This window comes from Perna viridis, chromosome 7 (genome assembly GCF_037379345.1).
Source record: "Perna viridis isolate PV_CMFRI_1.1 ecotype Kerala chromosome 7, ASM3737934v1, whole genome shotgun sequence".
NCBI classification, from domain to species: domain Eukaryota; kingdom Metazoa; phylum Mollusca; class Bivalvia; order Mytilida; family Mytilidae; genus Perna; species Perna viridis.
Genome location: NC_142451.1, coordinates 37,696,228 through 37,715,731, shown reverse-complemented (window position 1 = coordinate 37,715,731; position 19,504 = coordinate 37,696,228). Strand labels below are relative to the sequence as shown.

Here is a 19,504-nt window from a genome sequence, read left to right as displayed (position 1 = left end):
CACTTACAGTCATTCTTTTGGATCGATTTTTTTCATAAACGAAATTTTAAAAATGCATAACAATTACAGTAGCTTTATGTTAAGGAAAACTATCAAAACTCTGAATATATTCTTAAAACTCTTTGGTTGTGAGTTTTACATTTATTTTCGTCTCGAAAAGTTTCTTGGTGGTCAAGCCTTCCCGTATATTTTATTTTATTTTATAGAAGCTAACGCAAAATAGAATATCTGTCTGTATTATCCACTATCTGTAGGTATGAATCAACATTGTATATTTTCAGGAAAAACGCGTTTTTTCAACAAACGATCAGCATTTCAATGGGAACAGATTGTGCTCCTCTGTTTGCTGCTTTATTCCATCTGCACCATGAAAACTGGTTTGTTCAACGTGTCATAGTTTTCATTTACCCTTTCGTCTACCCTGGACTTTACTTTTTTATGAGCAACTAGGCGGGTGTTTCTACAAAAGCATAGGACGCGTACCCTACCGGTGCACCTGATCCATGCTCCCAGTTTTCAGTGAATTCCGAGTTGCTCATTTACTTTTGTTACTTTGTATGTATTATTTTAGTTATTTTAAGTTCTGTTGTGTTTTCCATGTCTTGTCTTTGTCCCTGGATTACATTTCTTTGGTTTTTGCTAGTCTTGGCTCCCTTGATTACTCTTTTGAACCATTTCTGATCTTCCTTAACCTTAAAATAAAATACTAAATAACTGTTTATTTATATTTCGTGCTTCAAATACCCACCCTTACGAGCAATGAAACCCTCTTTGATTGTTTTTGCTTTAAAACCTTTGTAAAATACACAATTTTCTTTCTCGATAAAGGCGACCAAAGGGTTGTTCGTATACAAAGTAAAAACAAATACTCCGATATTGACGTAAAAGGTGTTATCATCATGGGTTATACCACCACTAACAATGATATCATGAGTGTGACATTGCAGTAATACCTCCTAATGCCAGTAATTTGTTTTGCTATATAAATATGTTGAAGATTGATTTGTGATGTACATTTTGAAGTCATCAACCAAACGACACATAACAGTTTGCGATTGATGGATTATAATTTTGTGAATTTTGTTTTGATTTACTGAAAAATTACACTAAAGTTAAAGGTTGGAAGATTAATTTAATTTTCATTTTCGTTTTGTTGAATATATATATTTATATAATTTAAAAAAAAAACAAAAGAAATGATGGGATCGCTTCCTACCAAGAGTGGAGAGCAAACTCAGACATCTACCTTATTCCAAGCAATTCGTAGAGATGATTTTAAGTTAGCTCAAACTCTTATAAAGAGTGGCGTAGAATTGGACTGTCGAAATTACATCGGTGGAACTCCTCTAATCGAAGCATGTAGAAATAGACGAAGATCGAAAAATGAAAAAGAGAGGGAACGATTCGCTAAGTATTTACTTGACAATGGTTGTGATATAAATAAATGTGACATATATGGAAGAACTGCTTTAGTGTACGCTGAGAAAAACCAACACCATGCTATTGTACGTATTTTAGAACGAAAGGAATATAAAATGAGTTTATATGAAAATAGAAGTAAGTATCTATGTAGTTTTTAACAACATCTTTTCTTCAATTTTTACATGTGCGACTTAAAATTGTAAAAAAAACATCCTTTTTAAATGATAATTATACTTAATCATATATATATTTTTATTTTCATAGTTATAGTTATTATTATATTACAATAAGAAAAAGAACATCTTAAGTTTTTTTCTGAGTTTTAAGTAGCAGTCTTAATACAATTCAGACAGGAGGTGATTCATGCATGTCAAAAACCCATTGAATTCAGTTTTAATTCTTGTTCAGAATCAGTCACTGGTCACCTAATCAGTTGCATTTTTCGGCGGTGTCTGCATTTTATATGGACTGGTTCTTAATGTGTGTATTTTTACAAATCTAAACACGGTTTCCTTGTAACTTGCTCAAATGTATTAATGATAAAAGAATAAATTGCTAACATTCCTCTTTTTTAATTTTCAGTAGATCCAATTTTCATCTTTTCACAAGTAGAAGAAGAGGAGGAACCAGGATACGAAGAAAGTTTAGATTACCAAAGTAAACATTCAATAGCGAAGTCATTGTACATTGGCACTTGCTGAAACATCCATAAAGATTCCTACTCACTGGAAACTTTTGAATCCACATAAACCAACAGACTTTCTATAAACTGCTTCATATGCATTTGGGAGTTATTAAATAAGAAAACTAGGCTTTCCGGGTGAGGTGTGTCATGAACCTAAATCGCCTGGTCTTGAAGTACAAGAGACCTATGACATTGTGTTAGGTTCCTCTGTAATTCGTTTAAGAAATTGACAAGACCATCAATCATTATTGGTCTGTGTTTATTATTTGACATTTTAAAAATGAGTCTGAATATCTAATTTGTAATATATTTTTATAACAATGAAATTGAAAGCTAAAGTGGAGTAGAGGAAGTACGTGCACAAAATCAGGACTATTGTGGTGGTCTCCAACTTTATCGTTTTGGCCTAATATTGCCATTTCTTTTACGGACTTTCCTTTTTGGTAATTCCGTTTGACAATTGCCCCTAGAGCTTAACAGTTGTGTAATTTTGTATTGACATTTATTGAATAAAAATAGAAATATTTTATTAGACTTAATATCGTTTTTTTTTCTATGTGTTTGAAAATTCTTCTTGCAGTAAACTCAAAAAAGAATTTGACATTGTAGGACTTATTTGGAAATAGGGAAAAGTTAAACGGTGAAACTTCTCTCAACCCTGAATAATCTTATCAGTTCATTTTTCCTTTATTTTGATTTATGGGTATCATTTCTGTGAAAAGTTCGTAAATGAGCAATAAATAAGTAAAGTAGTAATAAAGCAATAAAAAAAACCCGAAAATTTGTCAGAGACACGACAACGGTGAATACCACCAACTGCAGTATTTTTTTAATAATGGTAATATGTCGACAACCACGTTTTTCCAGGTGGTTCTTGAAACGATAAATATACTATTTCTGTGTAATTGACATCACAATAGAACATAAACAAATACCCGGTATAAACAAAAATAACTAAAAATAGCCCAATAGATTTTCAAAGACTAGAGGTTCCTAATTGAGCAAAAGCACAATTGATGCGATTGGGTAAAACTGGTTGGTTGGGCCATAACCCATGCTGATTTCTAGCAAATACGGAAATACGACACAGTACTCTATACTCAACTAATAAAGGAATCTGTGTTTTGTTTTAAATAAGGAAACATAAGAAAGTAAACCGAAAAAATCAACAATAAACACAGAATTATATGCAGCTACTGACATGCCATATCCACACGGCAATACTGAAATGATGGAAAAATTATGCCTCACCACATAGCTCATCTATCACAAATCATTCTAATTATTCATGGTTTAGGTAAAGAATTTCGTTAAACCAACAACAAAAACATAACCTGTGTCGTGCTGAAAATTATTTTTTTTCAATGTCATACTTAAATGGATATTTGTTTAGTCGTAAGCAAAATGCATATCTCAATCGGTTATCCGAGATGTAATCCGATTAATACTAGTTGAACAAATTGTTTTATCGAATCATTACACGTTTGATAGTACTTATTCGTACATTTTGTTTTGCACGTACAAAATAATAAAACAATTTCAAGATGATATCCTTTTGATGCAAAAACATTTAATTTAAATTTAATTCATTTGTACATTCAAATTGATGAATGCTACGGACAAAAGAAAATTTCATGTACATACAATATCAACGACGAATTTCCTTCTTTTTTTGCGATGAATGAAATGAATATTGTTGATTCATTACTTGTAAGTTTGTGCAGATTTAACACAAATAATTACAATCGGAACCGACACTCCCAGATTGCCCCCCTCCTCAATCAAATGTCGATGGCGATCCAGTTAGTCTTTGGTTATGACAGTTTCAAATGTTAGTAGTCAAAGTGTGATCTAAGCAATAACGCATTACAGTTTTTTTTTTTTTTTTTTTTTTTTTTTTTTTTTTTTTTTTTTTTTTTTTTGCAATATGGAATTACAATTTTAACCGCCTTGATACAAGTTTTATGGACATTTTCCCAATCGCACGAGATATTGAAATAGCTACTCGACTTTTGTATAAAGCAATAGAAAAACTAATCCAATCTGTGAGCCCTTTTTAAATGACAAGGTTACGTATTTTTATCATTTGTATAATCCTATTTCCCAATTTATTGTTTCCTAAAACGTTCCTTAATTCCTCTTGCAAATCATTGATTCGGTCGGTCGTTTAGAACTAAAACACATACATACGACATAGAAAATACAACACTGTGTGGTGTCTTCTTACGAATTTCTGTCTGTCTTATACCCACAATATATCAGGTATTTTATCATATTTGTCACAATTTGCAGTACACATTTTAGAATACCTAAAACAATGGGGGCTTCATTTCTTGTATTGCACTTGATAGAAACTCTTGGTGATGGATTTCGCTTCCTTTATTTTTTGATAGTATTTGTTTTGAGTACTTTTTGTATATAGTAAAGTTTTGGATTTAGATCTTCCTGTATATTTAATTTTAATGCTGTTGATGAGTGGTTACTCCTTGAAACATGTGTATAGCAAATCGAAATTTTAAATTATATCGTCGATGATAGAGCTGTCAAATTTGCGCTTGATTAATTCTACGAGGAGGAATGAACGGCCAGCAAAAGCTATATTTTTATATAGCCTAGCTGGCCGAGTGGTCTAGTGCGCTGGACTTTGCAAAAAAATTCGCAAATTTGACAGTACCAACATTGGGAATTTTTCTGACCCTTCTATGCTTACATTATCAATCAATTTGATCCGATGGGGCAGTGTAGCGAATAGTCGTCACATTCTGAAAAAGTTCTCAACGATGTTATAACTGTCAAATATATATAAACATCATTTCATCCGCGGGACTCGACCTCGTACCGCTGTGACATCTATGGCAACACCGCCTGCACAAAGTCTAGCGCACTAGACCACTCGCCAGCTAGGCTATATAAAATATAGCTTTCGCTGGCCGGGTCATTCCTCCTCGTAAGATTAATATAAGACTGTAACTTAGTACACAATGTATGGTAGTGCGGAACACTTCATCTGGGATTTATTATGTAGGATAGGGGATCAAATTAATGAAACATGTTACATAACAATGTCTATTTTTTTTGGGGGGGCAAACTGTTTTTGATTATTTTGTTGTGACATATATCATTCATTTGATCCTCTATTCTACATAACGCCTAGATGAACTATCCCGAGTGGTCTAGGGCGCTGGACTTTGTGCAGGCGATGTTGCCATAGATGTCACAGCGGTACGAGTTCGGGGCCCGCGTAGGGAACGACCAAAAATTTGCTTCACAAATTTGACGGTTCTAACATCGTTGGGAACTTTCCAGACCCGTCTATAAGTTTACCTTATCTCCCATGTATCAATTTGATATATATATTAGGTTGGTTGTAATTAAACCTAATTAAAATCGGGTTTTTATATATTTCTTAAAGTTACAACATATGTCTACCACAATGGAGATGAAACACTTCAAATTATTGTCTAACATTTTTCTAGGAAACAGCAATTTTGATTACCTAAAATATTATTTTTTTAAACCAAATGTATAAGGCAACAATAATATTCATAATGTCTGTTTCATAAATGTGCTCCTTCCACGTCAAATGGCCAACCACCTATGTTGTACCAAAAACACACTGCACCTAGATTTGTGCATAATGTGTGTGTGTGTGTGTGTTGATCAAAAACATTCAAAATAATGCTTAGGATGTGAAGTGAAATCATATTTGTAATTTACTGCAACATTGTATGAATATTTTTTACATGTGTAAATAATTTGCCTCCATGCTGTCAGTTAGCATAAAAAGCAAAAAATGTGGATTTTCAGTATCTTAAGTCAATTTCGTGAAAATTTCTACAATCATTGTACAATTAGAATAATGATTTTGAAAGCCATATTTTCCAAGCTTCGCAATGGTATGCAACATGAAGATTGAATATTGGTAATCTGGCTATATTTTAAAATGTGCATTTTACAAGATATTGTGAAAAACAACACAGCAACCAGATTTGTATGACTAAAACCGACTCAAAACTTGGCGTCATTCCTGAAATATCTAACGTCACTGTATGGGATATTCACAGTACTAAAATGGTCAAACAGCACAGACAAAGTATTATTTTAATTGTTGAAATTTGTCCTTTTTTCATAATAAACAATGCCATTAAGTACTACAGCTCCTTGAACAATCATAGATGTCAAATTGGTATGCCAAACTAGCTGAAACTGTCATTTTATATAATTTATTGAAAACATCACAGAGGGGCATGATATAAAAATGGCAATTTCTTTAAAGTCCCATGTCTGATTTTCACAGTTTTTGTCTTTTTAAATTTGCTGTCTCACAAGCTTTTATAAAATGAAAAAAAAGAACATAAAAAATCATAAAAAGTTCTTAAGGTCTCACTTTCCACTTCTGGATCAAATGACCACCCCCTATTTAGTACCAAAGACACACTGAAACTTCATCCAAGGACATTGAGAATTAGAACACAACAGACCCTATGAAGGCAACATCATATCTTGATTCACTCTTCGAGGTCATTGAAAAGAGGAAACACAATACTATACTATGCAATATACGCGACGCCTTCTCGTTACGTATAATAAACGTTCCTTTCATCTGTGTCAACATTCCTTCAGCAGCAGCACTTGGAGTTCATATCACAACTCAAACATTATACCAAAGCTTGTGGAAGCTTAGATGAATTATTTTTCAACGTGCAAGACTTTTTTACAATTAGGTGTCTAGAATAAGGTAATGTTATTACAAAACCTGTATGGTCAACATCATGAACTCGTGGATCGTTATGATGTATCCATCTGTTCCAGAAAACCAATTTATTTACCGCGTCATATCTTTACTTCTTCCACTTTGGGCATGACATTTAATGAGTAACTCGGTTGGTGTTTCTAAAAAAAACACATTTACCTTACCAGCGCACCTGGTCCAACTACTAGGTTTTATTGGAGTCTGCAGCACTCATTTATTTTTTCTTTCTATGTGGATATTTTGTAAATAATTTCATGCTCTTTGTTATTTGGGTCAGTCGTTATCCCTGAATTACATAATTTAAATCGAGAAGTGCGGACCAATCGACACTAATTACGTCATATTACCAAGCTAGGTTATACAAAATAACTTGGTTTGCTCACAGAATACCAACCAATCAGAAAGCTTACTATGAATCAATTTAAATGATGTTATTTAATTACTTTTTTCTTTGTTTAATTCGTCAGTAATTTCAATTAATATAATCAGATGAAGAACAGTACAAGAAAGACAACTTATATCATTTGACACACTGTAGAAAACAAACCATTCGTATAAAATGTTTCACCTTATTCGAGAAAGTCGTTTTGGATTAGTTGACGGTTCACTAACAACATTTAATTGAAATATTAGTTACTTAGAATGTATCATCAAGTTTAGAGTAAAAATAAAAAAAAAACATAGTTTATATGGAATTATATTATGAGGATAAACACACAATATCCTACACCAACAGAAATAGTTGTGAATTAGGTACTTTACGCGGAAAAAATATATATCTTCCTTTTATGTTGAGGGGATTATAATATTTCTATGCTCGAAATAGTTAAAATCAAGATCAAGCTTGTTAAATACCTTAATTAAGGTTTTGAGGGTGTAGAAACATTTTAATCCACGAGAAACTGAAGGATTATATGTTTCTCCCATTTTAAGCAATTTCATTATTAGTTAGTTCACACATATTTTATTGCTAAAATTTACAGGCAATTGAATTGGACATAAGTTATACCAACTTACAAAGGTGCTGTCCAAATAATTAATTACAAATATTTTGTGAACATACGTCAGCAATAAAACATAATATACAATGTAAACAACTAATTGTGACAAAACTGAATCAAGAACAGTATATATGCTATCATATGTGATGAACTTGTCATTTAAATGAATTAAATGTATCTTTGTTTAAATTATCAATTAAGGTGTCATTTCCACAAAGCGAAGTTTCGATTGTTAGTTCTGGTAAAAAGACAGTATTATTCTTCAATTGTTCTCGTGTCTCTAAATATAATGGACATTCCAAAAGGTAATGTATGGCATCTTCAACCACGCAGCCGCAGACACAACCCGGATCATTCACAAAATTAACACGGAATAGATCTACATTCAGGTTACAGACCACCAATTCAACCAATGAGCATTTGGAACGTACGCAAAAATAGTCCTACGCAGAAATTACCCCAGTTCCTCATAGTGCTGTGAAAAAAAGTTCTCATCTCATTTAAAAAATTTAAACAGTTTCTGAAAGGAAAAACATTTCTGTACATTTTATAGGTGCATTTTGCTTCTTGTGATGTGAAGCCTAATCTCCATAATGATTTCTAAATATACCCCTATCTTGTGAAAACACTGGGATTTCCCATGCTACTTATAGACACTTCACTTCCGGTGACCAGTACTGCACTGCAAGTCTGCTAACCCCACATGCCATTCTGAGGATTGTGAGCTGACATATGTAGAATCATGCTGATATATAGTCATCTGCAGGTTAAAGTTAAGGTAAAGTCCAGAGAAGCCATTGAATATTGTGAAATTAGCATAGAAGGCTATGGGAAGTGGAATTAGTGGTTTTTAGCCTTCAGGACACTACACCTATGTCAACGTTTCGTGTGTAAAATATTATAAAATCTACAACCAGTGATAGTAAGAAGGAGGTTTATTATATATTTCAAATCGGTTTGCTTTTTTGAATCTTAAGATGGTAGGAAGATTACGTATATTTGAATCCAAATTGTTCCAAAGTCTAACGCATTATTATGATTTTCCTTGTAATCTACCCAATTAAGAACCCTTTCATAAGATTTTCCTACGCAAATTTTCAATAATTGTTTTTTTAACACGAAAATTAAATAATTGATGCGTAAAATATATTTAGTGGATTTGTATTATCAAAACAACAAATTTAAACATTCTACACTTGATATGATTTATCAAAAAACTTCCGGACTTCGTAAACAGAAGGTGAGATGAATGACAGTCAGAATTGATGAATTTGCGAGGTCATGACCTTAATGTGACAAATGAAATCAATCTACTGCAGGAGTCTTTTTTATTCCTAAGGAAATAAATTACGTTGAATCACCTGGTATGGAAAATCGTCAAAAATTGGAGAAAGCGCATTTCAATATTAAACCAAGGTGATCAGATAACAGGTTAATTAATCATTACAGTTATTTAAAAATGATAGAGATTTAAATAGTGCTTTGAAAAGGACGACGATTTATCTTAAAAATGGTATTTCGTAATATTGCACAATTTTCTTTTTTCGTTGAAAAATCGGGATAAAAGTAATAATCATAGAAAAAAAAGCACTACACTTACAGTCATTCTTTTGGATCGATTTTTTTCATAAACGAAATTTTAAAAATGCATGACAATTACAGTAGCTTTATGTTAAGGAAAACTATCAAAACTCTGAATATATTCTTAAAACTCTTTGGTTGTGAGTTTTACATTTATTTTTGTCTCGAAAAGTTTCTTGGTGGTCAAGCCTTCCCGTATATTTTATTTTATTTTATAGAAGCTAACGCAAAATAGAATACCTGTCTGTATTATCCACTATCTGTAGGTATGAATCAACATTGTATATTTTCAGGAAAAAAACGAACTTTTTTTTATTTTGTAATTAAACAGTCAGTTTGTTTATTTGTTGTTATATTTCATGGGTACATTAAGGTACATTTTACTCAAATAACGCACATTTAGTGTCGATCAGATTGAAAATGTGCAATCTCGTTTTGAATAAAACAAAATTTCGGGAAGACAATTTCAAACTAATTGATCGTATTGGAAATGAATTAAAATAATTAAATACTTAAATGTCAAAACTTTTAAAATGATAAAATAAATTTAACGCAAATTTGGACAGACTTGTTTAACATTTTCAATTGAAAGAAAACAATGTTTCAGCAGTTAGTTTATCAAAATATCTCTTTTTTATCTGTGTATTGTAAATGTTGTTATTGCGTACGGACACATCCTGTTTTCAAATAAATGCCATTTGAGATAAGGGTAATCAAGGGAACCTAGGTTCTAGCGGTAATCAAAAGAATGTAATCCAGGGACAAAGACTAGCCACATGGAAAACCGACATTCAAACCTTTCGAAATCAAGCAGTTTTATGTATTACTCTTCAAGGTTCATAAGCCAAGTTATCTTTTGCAACTTTCAAAACATAGGGTCATGCGGCATTTATGGCCATTTCCATGGCTTCTTTACATACAATATGGAAATGTGCTAAATTTTGACACTAGCCCCCACCACTGTGAAAAACATTTTTGAACAGCAAAATAAAAAAAAACTTGTATATTCTGAAGTGCAAAAATGAAATTTCTTTCAAAATATATTAAATTGAAAAAAAATAAATTATTCAACCCATGGCCACTGGCCTTCTCTTCATGACAGATTGTCCCCCCCCCCCCCAAAAAAAAAGAGGGGGGGCGGTCCTTGTGACGTCATGAATATTTACTATATTTATACCTATAAACAAAGCTTGATAGGCTTTGGTGAAATTTAATATGATACAAAGATGTCAGGAGTTATATCCTTTACCCTAGGTCTACCTCCTAAAATTGTATTAAATTGCAAATAGATAAAAAAACAACAATAAACAATTTAATTGAATAAACTTGTAAATATGTCTTAACAAGGGCGAACTACTCACTTTTAATTGTTTATTTTATTTCATTGGCTTTTGATATTTGCCATTATCCTACAAGTGCACCTGGTTCGTTGAGTTTTTAGTGGAGTCCGGGTTTCTCTTATACTTTTTACCTTTGTACGTGTTATTTTGGTTATTTTATAGTTTCTGTTATGAGTGTATATTTTCTAGTTACATTCTTTTGACTAACGCTTGAACATTAGTTCCCTTGATTACTCTTTTGCATTGCTATATATACGAAATCACCCATATTTGATCCTCCAGTGTTGCACATTTATAACAATTAATTTCTTTGAAGTGGAAGTAGGCATTTCAAAGTTTAAAAAATCATTCGAATAATCAAATCAATTTTGTTTAAGTTTGTTCGTGCGTTAGTTCATTCGACACAGATTTTAAATTGTACAGTATGAATACAACCCAGTTCCTACATAATTTTCCGCCTTTTCCTGTAACAAACAAAAGACGGATGGAGTAAATATGTTATAGTTTTTCCACACTATAACTTCCGGTGTATAATATGAAGCGATGATTTAAATTTTTAGCTAATATACCACTATATTCCTCAAACAGCTTATGTTTTTATTTCAGCTAGATTTTGTCCAATGCTTGTAAAAGGTTTAAGTTGTGGGATGAATACCAAATTAAGAAGAGAGGATAGAATGTCTCTAAACCGGATGTTGTCTTTAAGGTTTATCGCGATTTGATAGAGTCTAAAAGCTAAGCTGTCATTTAAAGATGGATGGAGATAATCAAGGAATTGAAAATTGTGCGATAAAAATAAAGATGCTTTATGGAGGTAGTAATCGCAAGTATGTTTCATATTCGCTTATCAAAAAATGAGCAAATAAATACTTCGCCATTGCTAAATGCTACCGTTTTTTTTTTTTTTTTTGGTCTTTTTTTCCCTAAAATTCAATATTCATTGTTTTAAATAACATATCGGGTTGTCAATAAAAGACGATTTGTTTCGCTACATCGATATTTAAAGATGTCACTATTACCACCCTGGTTCATTTTTTTCTCTCTCTAATAAAGATAAAAAAAATATTATATTTTAACTACAATTTGGAATTTGCTTTTAAATTCAAGTACTATAAACAGATATATGAATATTTGTTTGAAATCGTAAGTTGTAAGAATTGAGTTATCTCCATTTGCCTGCAGTTCTCCTGGAAACAAGCTGTATCATTTTGTTGCAAGTTACTCTGATCAATCGTGTTTTACTTAAATTTGGATTACCGTAAAAAGAAAGTAAAATGGTATAGAGGGTAAGAGGCTGTAAGTTTGATTTTTGTTTTAAACATGTAAACGTTATTTGTGCTGCTCTAAACAAAGGTTTGAATCGCTCACCTGGCAAAGCATGCCCTATTAGTCCAGTAAGTAAGATTTCATGCCTTGTCACCATGTCTGACAAAAATATATTGAACAAAAGCACTGTCGAATGTTGGAACGTCTTCAAAGTGTTTTAAATTCTCTAGAAGAAACTTGGGCAGGGGTACCCTATGCCCTGTTATTCCAAGGGTCTGATAGGACATAAGCCCATTATACATTTGCCAAAAAAAAAACTATAAAATAATGTTAAACAATAGCTATACAATATTTTCATCATCAAGATTCAACTCATGAGACAATATTACTATATAAACAAAATATCGTTGAAATCAAAGCAAGCATAAAAATTTAGCGGGAAAATTGCCACACGGAACAAACTTTCGTCACCAGCATTCAACTTAAACACAATGCTTCCTAATTAAACCAAACAACATTGGAATTGCAGCAACTGGAAATACTGTCGCAAAATTCCCGCCATTTTATAAATGGCCGCCTAAAAATAATTTCAGTACTGCCAGTCAACTCAGAATATCATGTTTATCTAAAGACTGGCTTTCATCTTCATTATTCGTCTATAGTTGAGGAAAAATAGCAAATTAAAAAAGCATTTCGACCCCCTATGTTCTATTCAAGCAACGATGGCCATGTTTCTTTTACCAATGAAAACTTTTAAATGACGAGTTTGTGCAGGATATCCTAACAGCCAAGTCAACTTTCTTTGAATTTTGTCGCAATCGGTTTCAAAAAAGATTTTCAAAGTAGTGAAAAAATACCAAAAAAAAAATATGTTTCAGGGGCCATAACTCAGGCGACTCATTTTGAAAATTTCGGCATAGGTCCATCTAGATAATTTTGTTTTATTGAGCGGTTTTTATTTTCAAAATAGCTGAATTTTATTCTTTATGTTCTAATTTCAGTAACAGCATCAGAAACAATCATACTTACTTTCATTGAATTCTGTACAGTAGTTTCTGAGGAGAAGATATTTTAAAGTTTTAACATCAAAATCAGCAAAAAAGGTCAACAGATTTCCACGCAAATTTGACCACAGATAGATATCATTATGTTTGACACTTTTATCTCAATATCAAGATTTGGTTCAATATAACGGTTTTGGAGAAAAATTTCTGTCTGACCTTATTTTCTATTTTATTTTCATATAACGGCGGCCATGTTATTTTTACACTGATCAAAAATCCGAACGGTCATTAAATCATCATACCAACTATCATTTGTACAGTAGTAACTGGTGAGAAGATTTTTGAAAGAAATAAAATATAAACAGCAAAAAACGTTCAAAGAGGGCAACAATTCCAACATGGGTCAATAAATTTTACCAAAATTTGACCATAGATGTATCTCATCATGCTGAACACCGTTACCCCAATATCAGAATTATACTTAAATCGAGCAGTTTTGGAGATATATGCTAAAAAACTTCTGTCTGATCCATATACTCTATTTTTTTAGTATTTTTTATGTTTTTTCATGGATCAAAAATTAAAACGATCATTTTGTGCATGATACCCTAAAAACAATCATGCAAAGTTTAATCTAAATCCATTCAGTAGTTTCAGAGAGGACGGTATTTGAAAAATTGTTAACGACAATGACAATGACGAACGCCAAAGGATGGCAATAGTGATAAATATGTAGATGGTTATTATACCGACGGTCGTTATCCCTCAATATTCCAAGAAAAATACATTATTTTGTGCTGTGTTAAAACCGGTATTGAAAACGTTATTTTCGTAAACATTCGGGTGCTATGTTTTGACCACACCTATCTTAGAAAAAGCTCAGATTCGATTTATATTTATTCATCGACGCTAGTTTATGTTTCCTAGACTGGTGTGGTCCTCAATCGCATTTATCAAGTATTCGAAAATGCAGCTGCCATTCTACTGTTTTTAAGTTCCTTATTTTACATGCACAAACCGAATATTGATGTTTTTTCTGCCCACAGAATGTAATATCATCCTCAGGTCCAACAATCATATCCAACCTTGTATTCTGCAATTTGTAGATAGTCCTATATTTCCTTCGTTTTATGCACTATAACAGGTGAAACCGAAGACATTTCTTTAATTAGCGTAAACGGACCGACGTAGGTAGATAGGGTACATCCACTTAATATTTGAATCTTATTCTGTGCTTAAAACAAGTTTTTTTCATGTTAACACTTAAAACATGTTCTTTTATATTAGAATAAAAAAATGTACATTTAAATAACCTATTTCATTTCTTGGCATTAAATATTTTATTCAACATTTCATTCAGTGCCTGATTATTATCTTTTCAAAGATGCTGAAGCAAAATGGTTGCATTTGTTATTATTTGATTTTTGTACTTTTCGGATAACGAAATCGAACAAATGACACATATTATCGGTTATAAGTTGTTAATTGGCTCAATCTATCGGTTCTCATCGAAATGGTAAACGGCATGCTTCATCATTAAACATAAAAGCAGCTAATAAATTTTAAAAATCGACAAGAATAAAATAATGTTTTGATTATCAAGCATTACCGTCATACAAATTGTTAAAACAGTATGTATTGTAAAATGTTTCGTCATTTTCTTCTCCCATGTAATGTATAAAGGTGAAGGGAAGGCCAAGGATAGAAATTTAAAAAATATATATATTAGAATGTGAAACAATTTTTTTGGCTCGCTTGCAAGATATGCCGCTGAAGTCAAGACAACAGTGTTAGTGTTTATAGGTCTTGAAGCGATTGTGTAGTAAACTAATACTTTGTATGTACCCACAGTAACGTTCAACCGACACTGAACGTTATCGAGTTCTGTCATTATTTTGAGTGTTTACAATTATTAAGTCTTTCAAGACACTCATCAATAATAACACAACACTAGCAACTAGTGTTGGGATATCTAATACAGATATCATATTTTGTGCCCTACTTCCCAGACAGCATTCCTACTTTGGGCCAACGTTGGTTCAACGGAGTCATTTACGTTGGGCCAACGTAGGGTACCCAATGTTGGCCCAAATTTGTCAGTGCAAAGAGAGCCAACGTTGGCCCAACGAAAGCAAACAATAGTTGGGCCGACGTTGGTCCAACGTAATGTCAACATTGACCTAACGAATCCCCAATTTTGGCCCAACATGAGCCCAACGTTAACCCAACCACGAGGTCAGACGATTGTATTCCTTAGATTTTAGAACATGATTTTATTATGTATTTCCTAGTCATGTCGCAGAGTGCTGATGCTGTGCACTCCAGATTAAGCGCTCACATTTCCCCTCAGTTTCTCATATATATATATATATTCTTTACCGTAAGAATATGCCAATGACAAGCTGATTGTAGTTTACAAGATTAAAACAAGATACTGCGAGCATTGGTATACTAATTATTGAATATTTGCAATTTGTTTGCATTGAATAGACATATGCTAGTACCTGTCACTGTTTTGTGTTTAGGATGAATTAACATTGAAAATATGTATGCATTTGTTCAAAATGAAAGACAACTTTTGTTTTGTAAAGTGTATTATGCTGTCAGTTACAAAGCTGCATAAGGGGGAGATAATCATGTACACTGTTGTTATCATAAATCCGATTTGGTTATTCATGATAACTATTTTGTGTTATTAAGTTCTAGATATTAAATGCGAATACTTGTTGCATGAATATTAAACATGCAGTTAACAGAACTTGAGAAAAGAGCCAACAATATTTTTTTGAAAGAAGTAAAATTATATCAATAAATATATTTATTTTGGAGTTTCAATGTTGGGCCAACGTTGGCCCACCTTAGTATCGCAGTTTAGAGGCAACACAATATTTGCTTTATTACATCCGGATTTGCTTTCTAGTTTTACTTTCTTGAGAACGATATACATTTTTGCATCAAGAATAATATTAAGTCTTTTTAAACATGTTTGTTACCTAAGTCGTGTCGACGTTGGTTCAATGTTGGTTCAGTGTTGGCTCACTGTTGGCTCTGGGTTGGACAAATGTAGAATAATGCAAATCATGTAATTATGGTTTTGATTTAAAAAATCAAAATTTAACAGTACTCTCACGAAGAATTCGCTTCTAAAACAAGTTTAAAAAAAAAAAGAAACATAAAATGAAATGGTTGTTAAAATATAGTAGGGCCAACGTTGGACCAACGTTGGGCCAACGTAGAACCTTTTTATGAAATGAAAGTATTTAAAATTTCAAAATATCGTGTTTAATCATTTGGTTGTCAAGTAAAAACCATTTTGGTTAAAATAAATCAAGACAAAATATTTCCATAACTACTGACTACTATGTTGGGCCAACGCTTTCTTGCCAACGCCAACTAAAAGCCAACGATCCAACCATCAGCCAACGTTGGCCTAACGGGGGCATGCTGTCTGGGTTCCGAAATATAAAAAAGAAGGTTCCAGATTATTACCTGTAATAGCCCGGTTTTGTCCTAATTTTGCATGAAATTATTGTTTGTTTGTTTGTTTGTTTGTTGGGGTTTAACGCCCGAGCAGCAATATTTCAGCTATATTCAGGCCATGAACATGAAGTGGATGATAAAATGAACATGAAATGATGATGAAATGAAAAATGGTGTGGGACACGAGGACAACGGGGTCGACAACTTTGATTGCCACTGGAAATAGGGAGAGGTGGGTAGGGTCGGGCAATTTAGCCTCCTGTGGCGGAGCCCTATGGTTCCTACTCCGGGAGAATACCACAGTAGTGTTTTTTAACGTGCGAGGAACGTGGCATCTTTCCCTACACGGTGCACCACTATGGTTTGCGGTCAGATTTTCCGTATTATAGCCCGCCAACCCTAGCATGTAACACACCAGGGGTACCCCATTCCACCACCTGGGGCACACAACCCAGTTGCTCTGTGGGCAGAGCGCCCTAGCCCCCGGCCAAGGTTCTGAGCACTATTTAGTCGCCTTTTTCGACTAGCTTAGCGCCGCTGCAGGCTTATTCTTTTGACACTCGGACCTGCATGAAATTAGCAAGCGTTTCCAATAAAAGGGGTTCAAAACACTGGTACCCCGGGACCACCCATGCGACAGTAAATTTAAAATGAAGATACATAATTTAGAATAGATTTCATGTTCAAGTCATGATAATTTTCAGTTATAGTCTAGAGCACTCGAATAATCAACCCGAATGTCGTCCGCATGCATACATGCTTGTCTGCGTTTTATATTTTTATACAAATTTCTTAATCTTAGATTATTGGAGTAAAGAGTTGGATCTTCATGAAGCACGGGATATACTTTATTGATCATGTGCATAATTTGAAAGTCAAATATCTTGATTTTGTTTTTGTTTTTGTTTTGTTTTGTTTTGTTTTGTTTTTGTTTTTGTTTTTGTTTTTTGTATTGTTTTGTTTTGTTTTGTTTTGTTTTGTTTTTGTTGTTTTTTTTTGTATTGTTTTGTTTAGTTTTTTTTTATATTAAAAGTTCAAATGGAAGGATAATTGCTCGACCTTATATATCAAAAATGTGTATATTGTATTGAAAATATTAAATGTGCCCCTAGAGTATACCTATACATATTTAATCTCATATGAAAATACATGAAAATACATGGAGGGTAAGGATCTTACATTTAAACCATTAGACTGGGATTGATTCATGGTACTGATATTGTTCATGCATGTTCAAACAACCAAAAGAATAATTTGAAGTACATCCAAGTATTCAAGTAGTTAGCTACATCTCCCGCAAAACCAAATTAATGTTTAATGACATTTTCAAAAGTACAAAATATTTTTTTTTGTTTTGCCATTTGATTTGAAGGCACTTTTTGTTACACTATTTTCTCTCTGGAGATTCGTTTCATTTCTTACAATTTATACATGTACACGTCTGTTTGCCTAATGGCCCAACTGCCTACATATTTGTCCGAAAGTACATCAAAATCCTTGTTTTCAAAACTCTTTCAGAATAAAAAGCATTACTTACAAAAATGCGCTTAGTTTAAGGGCGCTATTTTTTTTATTCCTAAGTGTAGATTATTGAGTCTAAAAAACGCGCGTTGGGGTATTACGTTAATAATTTCTGAAAATGGTTTATCGAAATTGTGTGTTCAAAGAAGTAACATACAAAAAGGAAAACAAACAAGAATTATGCATCGATATGTTGAATTATTCTCGTTTGTTGTTTGTTAGGTAATTCCCACCCATTATCGTTGAAAATCGTACTCTTTTTCTTTTTTTTAGTTAGTAGATATTAATTATAATTTGAAATTATCAGCCATTTCTGCTGCATTAAAATAACCCCTGATATAGATATTAACATAGAACTTTTCGCAAATGTAACGAGCTGAGTTATATTTTATCTTGATAATAAGAAGAGAGGTAGGGGAGATAATTTTTGGTAAGACACCCGGGCAAATTAAAAAAAAATTATCAAAATAACAATTTATAATATTCTGTATGATATAGCACACATCCTCTACAGTTGAGGGTGGTGTAATCGATCATCCCACTATGAGTTCGTCTAGAGCAATATTCTTCCCTCCTGTGGTAATCTAAACTGCAGAATTTAGGTGTATAATAATTAGGGAATGAGTGTTATATGGTTTCGGTCTATGAGGATAAAACCTCACGTGGTGGACATTAAATAACCTGCGTAGCAAGTCATTTTTGGGTATGCACAACGGGCATAAAGGTTATGTAAAATAGACCGAAAACATAAAACAGCCATTCATTATGATTTAATTTTAGTCGTAAATCATTAAAAAAAGGTTGTTGCCGTCACAGTCACATTACAAAATTTGTAATATTAGATGATGGACAATCATCCATTTTATCCAATCAGAAAGCGTGTTACATCTAAAATTGAATTATTACACCATCAAATTAGTCATTCGCCGATTCTACTCTATGTAAGGAAATAGGTATACAAAACTAAATAAATGCCTGGTTGTCAAAAAACACCGGTTATAATAGTGTTAACGTCGCAATAAATCCTTTGAGAGAATAACAATTTAATGCTAATGACCACCTGAGATTACATACAAACTGCGTAAGTCTTTGCCATATGCTCAGAAATTCGGTCAGTCGTGTGAACGTATTTTTTTTTATATAATAGCCCGTTCATTAAACAAGAGAGGCGAAAGTTACACGATTTTATTAACTGTTCTAAACTTAAAAATAAAAAAGAACAGATACAATAAAACGTAGCAAATGCACCAAGATAAAACCTTAATACAAATTAGTTAATACCTTCAGAATTCCAAAACGTCCTCAACACATGTAAACACACCTTTAAGTAAGCTTTCAACAAGGCCTCGACAACGTTACAGTATGCTTATACAGGAATCAGAACATGATTGAAGATTAACAATACAATTTTGAGATATGTCTTTTTTCTAGGCCAGATTATACCTCCTCTT

The 19,504-nt window shown here is 32.7% G+C and overlaps 1 protein-coding gene across 1 annotated transcript; it reads left to right on the top strand.

The window, feature by feature from the left end:
* Positions 1–987: 987 nt before the first annotated feature.
* LOC148612567 (ankyrin repeat domain-containing protein 34B-like) lies at positions 988–2,586 on the top strand. The gene is made up of 2 exons (XM_088590535.1): positions 988–1,557; positions 2,005–2,586. Exons 1-2 carry the CDS (start codon positions 1,197–1,199, stop codon positions 2,121–2,123), a joined length of 480 nt encoding a protein of 159 aa, XP_088446661.1. The 5' UTR covers positions 988–1,196; the 3' UTR covers positions 2,124–2,586.
* The last annotated feature ends 16,918 nt before the right edge of the window (positions 2,587–19,504 follow it).